We start from the raw sequence: 13,357 nt of genomic DNA on the forward strand, positions 1-13,357 counted from the left end.
TTACAGCATTTAAATGCAACACAACTCAATCTGACGCTCATGTCATCACATATTTGACGTTTAATTAAGTGGTCTGTATTAAAATAAATATTATGATAGATGAAAGTTGGCCACTTTGGCTTATTGCAGGCTCAGCACTACTGATGACATGTCATCCACCTTATTTCTAGCAACGCGACAGCGAATATTGCAGGTCTTCACCTGTCTGGCTGCCACCTCGCTGGCCGGGGCTGGAGGATGAGGTGCACAGTTTGGTATTTTCCAAAGCGACCCGACTGTTTAGGGCAGACTTGAAAAGCTCAGTGCATTCCTTATTCTCATGAATTTCACACATTTAAAAAAAGAGTTATCACATCTGTATGTGAGTTTTGCACGTGTGCTTTGAAATTTAACATGTTAGATGTGTTAAAATCCCGTTCAATATTTTTCGCTACATATTAAAAATGTACCTTGCACATGGGGAATGTGGTGCAGAGGAGTTTGTAATGTGTTGAACACACATGTTGGAACCTATTACTACCATGGAAGTCTCAGGAGGCAATAACAGAGAAAACGTTTTGTTCAGGATAATCTGTTAAAGGATTCCGCGATGTAAATGAGTGGTCTCCAGAGTGAGATTAAGTGTGTTTAGTGCAGACCCCCATCCTCAATCCAGCATGAATTGGGTTTCAGATCCGGCTGCCTACAGGAGGCGGGGTTATGGAGCGTACTCAAGACAGGAACCAACTGGTGGTGGCGGGGGCGAGAGGGATTGTCAAGAGTCGGTGTACCAAAAGAAGCAGAAAGGAAGGCTGGCGTGGCTTTGAGGCATATCTGGCTCCGCAGTCATCGCTTAGTAATCGTGTGAATTCATGACATCAGACCACAGTCGCTGAGTGAAGATGTAGCTGTGCATTTTCCTGGTAGAACTTTTGCTATTCAAGGTCAAATGAATGTGGTAGTTTATGGTGTTACATGTGAAACCCTTCAGAATAAAAGATTTAAAAAAAACAAAAAACAAATATGAAGATCACATGTGAAACTGGGACAACAAACTAGAACCAAACAGGAAACAGATCCATGCCTGGAAGACTCAGCAGTGTGGTACAAAAATCAACAACTCATTCCTTCAGGTTTGGGCCATAGAGAACTATCCAACAGCAGGTAAAACCAAGGGGAAAACATGATTGAGGAGGACTCAACACCACTGCACTCAAATACACCAGAAAGACTGGAAATACCATATCACCCATGACCTTTGACCTCCAAAAACTTTTCAGTTGCTTTAGAGTCCCAGTGCAAATAAAAATAAAAAAAAACAGCTTTGAATAACTAGGATGGACCATAAAGATCACCAACCTGAAAACATAATGCCTCCAGTCTACTGCCCTCAACTGAACCGAGGCCAGAGAGACCCAAAGACTCACAACAGGTGAAGACACACACAGGGAGGATCATCTGGAATAAAAGACAAAATAAAATAATAATGAATTACACATTCGTGCATGGGAAGACCCCGCATAACTCTGGTACTTCATCTTAAGATCATTTAGTCAATATCCGTCATTTAGTTTTGCTTTATGCATTCAGTATGTACCGATATGTGAAACATGTCTTTATTCTCTCAGGCAGGGAAGTGTTAGCTCAGTTTTTAAAGTTCCTTGTCCTCAAAAAAAGGTAAAATTATGAATAAGAGGCCTTCCAAATCACTGCAATTAAAATCTCTGCGCAATTATAGTGTTTTTGCAATGAATTTTTTTATATATCTCATTTTACACTGATGAGTTTCGGGGAGGCTTTTTATTCTTCAAGTCACTCTTAAAGGTTTCAAAACTTCTGTTTATTGCTTTGATGATAATTACACCTAGAAGAACAAGTTTTCTTCCCTCAGATGACACAGATTTGAATTCATTATACTGTGCTCATTAAACCAGCCAGGAAAACATTACATATTTACAGCTATTGCTCAAGAAAAACACAAAAAGCCGAAATGTAAACAAGAGTTCTGGAATATATCAACACGTCGACTAATATGCTGGAAATCGTCTAAGCAAAAGAGAATTTGTTACCACTTGAAAGGCTCGAAAATTCTATTTTTTTCCGCAGTTTTCCTCTGCTTTTCATCAATTCAGCTTGTATTTATTCTTATTTTTGAATTTTTATTTTTATTTTTCCAAGTATTGTAAATAAGGTCTCAGATAACATATTGTGACTATAAATCAGAAGTAGCATAAGGGTTTTTTTGTTATCTTTAGAATAGTTCTTGTCTCCTTCAGTAATATTTAATTTCCTAAAGCTGGAATGAACAGCTCACATCGATGTTTCAAAGCTTTAGCGATTCTCCTTCCATCCATCCATTTTCTTCTGCTTATCCTGTTAAGGGTCATGGGGGGCTGGAGCCTATCCTAGCAGCCTTCGGCCGAGAGGCGGGGTTCACCCTGGACACATCCAACACATAGAGACAGACAACCATTCACACTCACAGCCAATTTTAGAGTATCAATCAGCCTCGTCCCCTCTTGATGTCTTTGGACTGTGGGAGGAAGCTGGAGTACCAGAGAGAACCCACACAGGAACAGGGAGAACATGCAGACTCCACACAGAAAGACCCGGAACCTTCTTGCTGTGAGGCAACAGTGCTAACCACTGCACCACCCTGCTTTAGCAATTCTGTGAATTGAAATAGGAATACAATTTTTAAAACATAGTTACTGTCAGACCTTCACCTCCAAACTTGTACAGACTGATTGAAGCATGACAAGCTTCAAACTTAACACACACTTCACTTGTGTTTGCAGTTGTTTGTTTTGTCCTTCAGTCTGTTGCTGTGAAAAGATGGGAGGGAAGTTCTTCACAAGCATGGCTCAAACATCCAACCAAAATCTCAGCGGTCAGAGGTCAAGGTCGCCATCACCTCCCTGAAAAACAATATTTCAAGACCCCATTGAGGGAATTTTCGCAAATCTGGTGTAAACTGTCACTTGGACTGATGTGGTAAATTCTATTTCTCCAAAACACCTTGAAATAATGTCTCAAAATTTGCCACAAACATCCACTGATATTGCACATATTTTAAGGATGAACCTTCAGGTGATATATCTGAAACCCTTTGAAGGAATTTCTTAAAATGTACTCTTCGCTGGGACTCATAAATGAACAAGAAAGAGGTCAAAGGTCAAGCATCAAATCGCCAAGGCATTCAACTGCAATGGGGTTCTTCTGTTTTGTTTGTCTGCACCACATACAAAACAATATCAGTCACGTTTCACAGATTGTTGATTTTGTATAATGTGAAACAGAAGGTAACTTTCGATATTCAGGGTGAAAATGATTGAATTACTGCCTCTGCTTTCATTGTAGGAATTTCAGTAAAACAGAAAAACGATTCCACCTGTTATTCTCCTGTGTTTGCTGGTTGTCTTCGTCATCTGCACTGTGATCGTGAGTGTTTTGCTTATCTTATCTGCAGTATTTCATCACCACACTTAATCATCACTTCACCACACTTAGGTAGACAGCCACGACAATCAAACAACTGGTAAAAAAAAAACTAAAAAAAACGTAGAAATCTATGCACTTGAACAGCTCTGTGTTCGTCTTTGTCGAGTGGAGAGTTAAGTGTTTGCTGAAATGTAAAATTACATGGAATTGACTGCAGGTTTTCTTCATCTGCTTGTTTGAGTTTACATCTGATCGGCTTTGACTGGGAAATACACACATTTAGAGTATTTTTAGTTGACCCGCAGGTCAGGTCTGCACTTTTAAAAAGTTCCTTGTATGTCACATTGCATTAATGGTTCTGTCTTTTGCCCTGACAGCGACCCTGCAGAGACTAAGGGGTAGATAGTACCTTCCTCATCTCAGTGTGATGTGGAGTGAGACGGCAAGTCCTGTCATTCCAAAGTTCAATCCCTCAAGTACGGGGTTCACTGGTTCAAAATGAAGTCCGAAAAGCAGCTCATCCCGAAATCATCCAGGCAGATCATAGTGCAGGAGAATCAAACTTCGCCCCTGTTGATCACTGGGGTAGCACTGGAGGATTCTGGGTGATATTACTGTGAGGTCAACGTCCCTGCAGGAGGACCTAGAGCAGGGCAAGCGTTTCAGAGATGAACATTCCTGTGTTTCATTAGAGCTGCTGTGCACGAGTGATGTTGTCATGCTGGTAATTATGTCTCATTTGTATCTTTTGTGCCGCGAAGCCACGCTGTGTAAATTGAGGCGGTTTGATAAAAGCGCCATGCATCACCATGAGAGAAATAGCTGAACTTAATCTATAAAAATTCAAGTCATGTGAAATTCCCTCAGAGTTCATCTTTTTGCCTGAGCAGTTTCATGACAGATCTAGAAATAATCACCCCGCACCAAGCGTAGTGCCTTGTATTGATCTGGCCCAGGGAATTGAATCTCAACAGAAAACAAGGCAGGGAGGGATGGCCAAATTATTATGTGGAAATCCTTCATGCGGAAGAAAAGCTCCCTTTTGATTTTCTGTGGATGCAATGTTGGCCTCCACCAAAGAGTAATGGATATTGCATGGTTTTACCCATTTTATGATTTTGGGATCATTGTTGTATTCTGGATATTTTCTGTTTTATATCCATCCATACATACACTTATCCACAAATTATATTTGAACTTGTAATGTTGTTTTTTTTAATGCTTTATTGAGGTTCAAATACATGTAAAATTAGCTTTAACACACAAAATGCATGAGGGCTATTGGTGCAAACTACTGTCCCACGAGCTTTACATGTATAAAATAATCACACACAAAAAAAAACATACCCAAGTGTGAGGGTTTCCTCACACAGGCCACACATTGGGCTCCACTGGCTGATTACCTGAGCAGTGTCAGGTGGGAGACATAATTGCCCTTGATGTGGACCAGGTGTGGCAAACCTATATCTAGCCCTTGGCTCCTCTGCTCGGTGCTGACTCATTGTCTCACTGAGAGTGAAGGAGAAAGCATTGTTCAGTCTTCTGTAGGTGGTAGGGGTGTGCTGGTCCGCAGAAGTAACCGCACCTGATCCTGTCTGCGTGATCACTCACCATTTACTGGTTTAGTGCTAGAAACGGGGGAATCCACAGGAGCTCCACATTGAACCTCTCTGTGTGATTCCACTGTCTTATTAGGTTTTGTTTTGGTTCTGGCTTTTGTGGAGTGGCCTTGTAGGTCTTTTTGTTTTGTCGTCTTTGGGCAAGTAGCTGTAGCTGGGAAGCTACAGTCCTCTTTGTTTTGGGAGTCGAGTTTGGGTTTCAGCTGCTTGGCAGCGGGGGTTTATTTTTCCCATTTTGTAGTCCACTAGTGACCTTAGTGGTTAACCCTCTGGGTTAACTTTAGGACTTCCGGGTCCGTGACTGTGTCCCATTTTTCCCCCTTCGTGACACCCAAGTATATTCTGTAAGTTTTTTGTGGAACTGATTGAATGTGAAATAGAGATATACAAAAAAAAGCTTTTCTCTAAATCATAAAAACTCTCTAAATCAATAGTTGTGAGTCTTTACTTTGAACTTCGTTCTGTAGAATTTCTCATATATGGATATAATTAGTTGTCGAAGGAGGAGAATTAAAAGTGACAGGGACTCCAGGATCCTTCAGAAGAGGAATTTATAGGCGTAGGACTCTCCAGCTATTTTTGATTATTTCTATATCTATGTACTAGTTTACGTCTCTTTTACTTGTGTCTCAGAATCTTCCACCGATCTGCTTTTGACTTTGATTTGTGTATTTTTAGGTATTTCGTCAAACAATTCACCATGTTGTGAAATGATAGTATCACCACACCTGTGCTCACTGCACCTCTGTCCTATTTCCGGCAGCACACGCTGCAGCGGCTTGCTGTACTCCAGATTAATTCATCTGCATTGGTTTTGCTGACTTCTCCTGCTTGCAAATCCACTGTCATCAGCTGCAACATCGTGATACGAACCCACATAGAAACCTGCCCAACGGCCCACCAACAAGAACCACGTGGTCCTCGGGATGGGTGTGAACTCTTCGCTGCCAGCCTCAGTGGTTCCAGATGATGGAAAACAGCAACAGCAGAGAAATGTGCCTCTTCAGGGGCAGTCGCTGTGCACAGGGATCGCCCTCACCTGCAGGTTCCAGCGCCACCCTGCCATGACCGCAGCTGTGACTGCCTCTCTCACTTCAATTAAAAACAGACTCAGTGCATTGCAGGAGGAAAACATGTTGCAGATGTGCGTGGTGAGGCTCGGTTTATCTTTATTTTTTTTAAATTATATTCTAAATCGCTTTGAAAATGATAACAAATGACTATGTAACATTTGTGAATTTTTATCTTTTTTTTCTTTTAGTTTTCAGATGAGTTACAGTTCACAGCATATGTCTGATATGCAGGTGAGGACTGTCAGCAAATTTAGAAACACCTGTCATTTGCAGCTTGACGGACAAAAAAACAAAAAACCACCCTGTAAGTGAAATCATCTAATACTGAATTTCTGAAGGTGTTTTTTTTTTTTTTCTTTCCAAAAAAAAATACCTCAGTTCTTTCGGCAGTGCACACAGCAAAATTAGCTCTTTTATTAGTCGTCTCTTATCAGAATAGTCTTTGTAAGGTCTAATTTAATTTTCCTGTCATACCTGCATTTTCTCCCTAAAACTTATAATTGAAACCTTATAAAGTGGCAATTGTTGTTTGTTTTTTTGTTTTTGTTTTTTTTTTGCTAGCTATTTATACATTCAGCAGGTGTCAGAACAGTTTCATTCATTAAGAGTGGTGTTTCTCTACCAAGGTCATCCAATATTTATTGTCCTGTCTTTGGAGACAAATGTTCATCATTTTGCTGCTAACTGTTCATTTGTACAGTTGGTTAATCAGTGTCTTTTTTGTTAACACACCTGCTGCAGCTGAAAAAGGCAGTGAAGCTGAGGGGAACATGAGGGTTTTTAGATATGCGTAATTATAATTATTTAAATTTCATAAGAAAGAGCAGCTTTAACTTTTTATGAACACACACACCAACTTTGAATCCTTATCAGAAAGTCCAATTACTTTCTATACTACTCATCATTATTACAAAAACCTTCACCAGCAACTCACCTGAATTAACATCTGGAATCAACATCCTTCTAAATAAATGCTAGAACTCAAGGTTCAGCGACGTCTGGGCTCCACATACCATGAGTGGCTTGTTCAGTGTTTGCCCTACTCGACTGTTAATGTGGGTCAAACATCGATCATTCCAAGGCAACAGATTGCCTGGGATACTGCATACTTGAGCAAATTAATGATTTTCCCAATCAATGTTTAAACACCTCTCCTCCCAGGGAGGAGGCAAATGTCCATCAACCAAAGCCAGTGCAACCTTCCTGATTTAATTCTGTCATGCTCAATAACATGATAAGTCAGTGCTAATCAGTACTGGCCTTTCCAGCCACCCCCCCACATGCCTCTCCTAATGAGCTGATTGAACACTTGAATATTCTTTCCTCTCAGCTATGACGGTGGTGTTTTTATTTGAAGGTGATGGCTCTTTGCTGGGATTACGAGAAGTTGTTAAAACTGATATTTAATTCATGTGATCTTGCTCTCTTGCAGCAGTCAAACATTACTGCGCACAAAGAAAATGATGTCAAAGCACAATATTCTCCCCCCTGCCTTTGGCAAACACATCATGAACACACTTACATGCATACACGCTCACACAGGGCTGTTTTTATTATTGCCTTATCCGTTTAACCTATCACCCATTGTTTGGTAAAAGTCAACACTGACGCAATAACCAATTATTGTCTTCCAGGAAAATGAAACAGGAGAGAAAACAAAAAAAGGACATGGTGTTCAGTGTAGCTGATCTCCATCAGACAAATATTCAACAATTTCAACTCCCGATTCTCTACATTAGCATTAATCTTCTCTACCTCGCTGCTTCGCAACTGTCATTTTTAAGTCCATCACTGTTATGATTCCTGGACTGTATATCTCATAAAATTAAATGCGACATAGATTCCTTCCTGCACATCAAAGCTGTTTATTGCTGGGATTTTTTTTTTTTTTTTTTTTGCCGCTGCATGCTGACTAGCATGTTTTTTGGGATTTGCTCATTGTGTCTGTGGCTGGTAGCCTGCAAGTCTTAGTCACTCACTAGGGTTTGTGCGTCAGAATGAATGCTTCATGCATGATCCACCTGTCATACAGATGCAGTGTTCAGCTCAACCTCCGCACAGGCCTAATCCTCCCAAAACAGGATTACAGTTGATGCAAGCACTTGCTGCTGTGATAACATTGTTGATGTTTGCTGTGTGTGGGGTGAGATCTTGATTCACATGTTGGAGGAAGTTCATTTTAAAATTAGACCTGCCTACACAGCTAAGAGCAGCAAATAGTGCCGTTATAATGACCATTACATCCGCAGGAAGCAGATGCGTTTATTCCAGCTCCTAAAATAACTGTTCAAATTCTGTTAGATAAACATGGGATGTTGAAGCTATAATGCCTTTATTTTCATACATTTTTTTTTAATCTTTGCATTTACATTACAAAAAAGCATTAATTACATTCAACTGTTGATCTAGGGATCACTTGCATATTCATGTGATACTTTACTTCATGTACCAAAACACGCACACGCACACACACACACACACACACACACACAGAATAATACCTAGTTGATTGGTCCTAAGTTGCATATTAATGCAATATTTTTGACACTATTAACTCTCGCCACTTTGTTTTCTTCCATCTCACAGAGACGTTGAGACACACAGAACAAACTCCTATACAGTGCATTCAAAATACTTGAAGAAATACTTTACATTAATTGTGTACTTTGTACCACAAGTATTCTCAAAATGGTCTTGTATGTCATTATATACATATGCATAGCTGAATGTTTCTCATCACAATGTAGCAGGAATTTGAGTTCACAAAAATCTGCATGAAAATGGCAAGAAAATAACCAAATGTACTTTCAAAAGAAACAAATATCATTCTTGGAGGAGTGCAATGCGAAATTTTCAACGTGCCTGATGTTCTTTCCAAAGTCCCTTTTTTTTTTTTTTTTTCTTTTTCTAAATTCCAACTGTCCATGGTTAATGCTGGTAGGAAAGCTTCATCTCTTATTGCTTAGCGATGACGTCCAAAGCTGTGGCCTGGATAGTCCTTTTTATGGTGTCTCGCTCTCTCTGTATCTACCAAAACACTCCACAACGATTTGTGCCGATGGATTTCTTCTTAAGGAATCAAACTCTTCCTCAGTTTAGAGTTGCCTGTGTTTGTATTCTCATCTCATTTCCAGATGCAAAGTTTGCACAAAGGAAGTAAGACGGGGGCACACTGCACTGCATACAATATGCCAAGTCCTTTTCTCACATGTAAAAACATAAACACAGCATTAATTTCCTGCTTCCGGCGATAAAGAAATAACAAATTAGTGAAGGCGGAAGCCTACTGCTCTCATGCAGTCAGTTTAGATAGCATTGGTGCTTTCTTGTGTCTGTTCCTTATCTCTCGCAGGCTTGTTAATTCCTCCCCACAGGCCCGAGAAGACATTACAGGAAAGGCACGTGTGTAGGCGACTTTTGACCCCTTCAATCAAATTCCCCACAGTCCCTCTTACAGCTGAGGATGAGAAGTAGAAAATAAGTGGGTCCAGACAAGCGTTGAAGGTGCTGCACAGCAGGGCTTTGTCTCTCCAGTCGGGACTTTCCCACATTATAAAACCCACAATGTGCGAGACATTATAGGGGCCAAAACATAAAGCAAAGACCACCAGAGTTCCTAAAGCCATCCCAATGGCTCGCATTCGCCTTCGCCGGTCAATATGCTGCAGCTTAGACAGAATCCTGATGAAGTTGATGTAGCAGAAACAGCATATCAGGAAAGGAATGATGAACAGCACAATGCAGAGCTCCAGACGCACCGGCAGGAGGATCTGCAGCTGCTGGTCTGAGAAGTTCTCGTAACACACCTCCGTTCTTTCCTCAGGAAGGGTAGGGGTCTTTGAGACATTGTAACCAAAGGTATTATTCACAGGTTCAGGTGCTGGCTGGTCAGAAGGTCCAATCAACGCCATGATGAACACAATGCTCAGGTGAGCGAAGCTGAAAAACCAGAAGAAGATGCTGGCGGCGACAGCGTACATTGGCCGGCGCTTCAGGATGTGCTGGATGGGGAAAGCGACACCCAGGTAGCGCTCGACGCTGACAGCAGTCAGGAAACACGTGCTGTTATAGATGGTCATGTAAAAGATGAAGCCAGAGAGTGGGCAGAGGGGCTTGGGCATATTCCACTCCATGTTGTTCATCACTTCCTGCATTTTGAAGGGCAGGAAGAGGAGAAAGAGGAGGTCTGAAATGGTCAAGTTCAGAAGCAGGATGTCAATTGGTGTTGGCTTCTGCCTCACTTTCTTACAAAAAGTGTAAAAGGCAAGAACATTGGAGGGGAAGCCCAGGACGAAGGTAACGATGTAGACGGACAGACACAGTCCAGTGTGGCACTCCTGCATGGTGGCTGATGTCAATGTGTAACTCAGGAATCGAGATGTGTCACATTATTTCCATGAATCTGGGAGGGGGGAAGGGGGGGGTGGCGCGCGCTGCAGCAAAGGGAGGTTTGCTCTGTCAGGCACCACCGCAGACGGAGGTTTCTTCCTGGGTCAGTGGCCTGGAACAAACCCGGTGAGACAGAGGGGGTTTTCCTGTCCCCACCGATAAACCAACACTCTTCTTTTCCTCGAGGGCTTGGAGCTCGGCTGATAAGCGAGAATGGAAAAAGATTAACACACTGCACGGCACAGTATTCCGACCTTTTGTCCGTTTGACAGTAAGGAGTGCAATGTTATACTTCTTATACATAAGCTACATTTTAATCTGCAAACTGAAAGACCACAAGACAGCCAGGGATATACTCTTATTTCTTTCTATAAGTATTTATTGTAAACCTGATTTTGGTTTTTGGTTTTTGTTTTTTTTGTATTGCAAAAAGATTCCATGTTTTGGTCTGGCACATGGGTTTGTATATATATATATATATATATATATATATATATATATATATATATATATATATATATATATATATATATATATATATATATATACCTGTAAAACTGTAGTATTACTTCTTCAGTCATGTAAATAGAGTACAGTGATGTCTTTATTATTACCTTTCGCTTCCCGTAGGAACAAAATGCATAAATGGCGGACAAAACGATGACCCTCATAAACATATTGACCCAAAGCTGCTTTGTGTAAACATCGGCCAACACACACCAAAAACAAGCGAGGGCAGCGTGAGGCCGGTACTACAGGGTCCATCCAGTCTACTTTTACTATCGTCTGTTGTCAAAACAAAACACAAGCCAACCACTCGCCTACAGCGGGTTAGGAATATGCAAAATTCAAACACACTGCCAAAACTCAGACAGCCGATCAATACAATGCAGCCATTTTATAATCTGGTTGGATGACAGCATCCTGAGTGATGTCTTATGGGTTAGCAAGACAGCAAGAAAACAGCCACGGGTATCAATTTGTAATGGTTTTCTTTGTTTTGTTTTTTGTTTTGTTTTGTCATCAGCTGCGCTAAACATCTGTTCAATTGATCAAGTAAGGTCAGTACACCTGATTTATGTGATTTATTCTAATTAAACTGCATCTGAGCTGTGCTATTTCTCATCTTGACATTAGAGACTCGCAGTCGTTTCCTGTGGTATAAAATGGTATTTTGAGATTGGACAGGTTGGTTCGAGCTTGATACTTTTTTTTTCAACTTTTAGTGGCATCAAACAAAAATACGAACATCTTGAACATTTAACTTCAGAGAAATTTATTCGACACAATGTCTCTGATTATCTATCATCTATTATTAGGAATATAATATCTATTAATGTAAAGAAATTACAAAATAAGGCCAGAAGAAAATGTCTGGAATCACACAGAGAGAAAATTTAAAGACCAAATACGTATATATGTTTTTTTAAAAAAGTAAGTTCCTTACCGCTTATGACGATTCACAATTAGTCAGAATTCAACTTCTACGGACTTAAGAAGGCAGACGTTTCATTCTCTGACCTCTGCAGGAACCTAACGAAAACAAAGAGGAAACACTTATTTAAATAACTTGACAACTTCCTTGTTGTCAGATGCTGGTAGATTCTGAGATTACAAACTGTCACTTCCTCAAACTTCCCATTTGTGTACTTTCTCAAGAATAATTTACTGAGAAAAGGAGAAATTGTGGCTTACCGTGCTCCTCTGCGTGTTTCTTGGCACTCCCACGTTTAGTGATTGCTCAACTGTTTGATCTGGTCTATTCACTGCAGCCTTCAGCTCCTACCTGCTGTTGACTGGCACGTCCCCCTATTTACATGATAATCTAAACATCCAGCGCGGATAATAGAAATTATTATTAGGGTAGATAGTGCTGCCATTTATCTCCCACGCTTGCCAAACACAGTTTCCGTGGTAACAACTAGCCTTTTTGCGATGTGAGTGGCATGGCTGGTGTGAGCGAGTTTGTTTGATCTAGGTTATTAAATCACATTTAGTTATCAAGGCACTTCATTATGAGAAGTAAGGAAAAAGCATTTGACAAAAGAAATGACCTGTTGTCACAACGCTGCCGCCCGTCACAGCATGGAGTGAAGGAAGCGAAGCCGGCTATACGGTTATCCAAACAGAGGCCTGTTGTTTGTAGAGCTGTATACTGAACACAATAATAAGAAACCTTGTTGATTTATTCTGAGATGGATGATGGGACTTCTCATTTGGAGACATCCTGTGTTCTGCACAACAGCAGCAAATGTGCTGCACTGCGGGATAGAAAACGCAGAGACACACAAAGATATATATATTTTGTGTGACATAATTTCTTCCCACTATTTGATTCATTTTTTTGGCTACATGATAGTGATAATGATGGAGTCTCCATGTTCTCCCTGTTCCTGTGTGGGTTCTCTCTGGTACTCCAGCTTCCTCCCACAGTCCAAAGACATCAAGAGGCTGATTGATACTCTAAATTTACCGTAGGTGTGACTGTGAGTGTGAATGGTTGTCTGTCTCTATGTGTTGGCCCTGTGATGGACTGGCGACCTGTCCAGGGTGAACCCCGCCTCTCACCCAAAAGCTGCTGGGATAGGCTCCACCCCCCCCCCCGACCCTTAACAGGATAAGAAGAAGAAAATGGATGGATGGATATATTCCCACAATTTAAATAACCTACAGTATGATCATGAGACACAACATGTTCTCATCTGATTAATTTGAAGCAGAGACATAATTTGTTCTCACTATTCATTTAATATGTAGCCATGAGATGTAACTTGTTCCAACAAATTCAGTAAAGCGTGGGAACAACTTTTACCTTGTGGCCTCCTTTTTTTCCCCCTGTCTTCTGTCTACAGCCTC

The 13,357-nt window shown here is 40.8% G+C and overlaps 1 protein-coding gene across 1 annotated transcript; it reads right to left on the reverse strand.

The window, feature by feature from the left end:
- Positions 1 to 8,375: 8,375 nt before the first annotated feature.
- On the reverse strand, positions 8,376 to 12,439 carry LOC147252995 (free fatty acid receptor 2-like). The gene is made up of 2 exons (XM_086217104.1): positions 11,949 to 12,439; positions 8,376 to 10,701 (listed from the first exon to the last, which is right to left on the reverse strand). The coding sequence occupies exon 2, from the start codon at positions 10,453 to 10,455 to the stop codon at positions 9,418 to 9,420; it is 1,038 nt and encodes a 345-aa protein (XP_086073230.1). The 5' UTR covers positions 10,456 to 10,701; positions 11,949 to 12,439; the 3' UTR covers positions 8,376 to 9,417.
- Positions 12,440 to 13,357: the final 918 nt, after the last annotated feature.

This window comes from Aulostomus chinensis, chromosome 11 (genome assembly GCF_037954235.1).
Source record: "Aulostomus chinensis isolate RoL2024-O1b breed Wild chromosome 11, RoL_Achi_v1.0, whole genome shotgun sequence".
NCBI classification, from domain to species: Eukaryota; Metazoa; Chordata; class Actinopteri; order Syngnathiformes; family Aulostomidae; genus Aulostomus; species Aulostomus chinensis.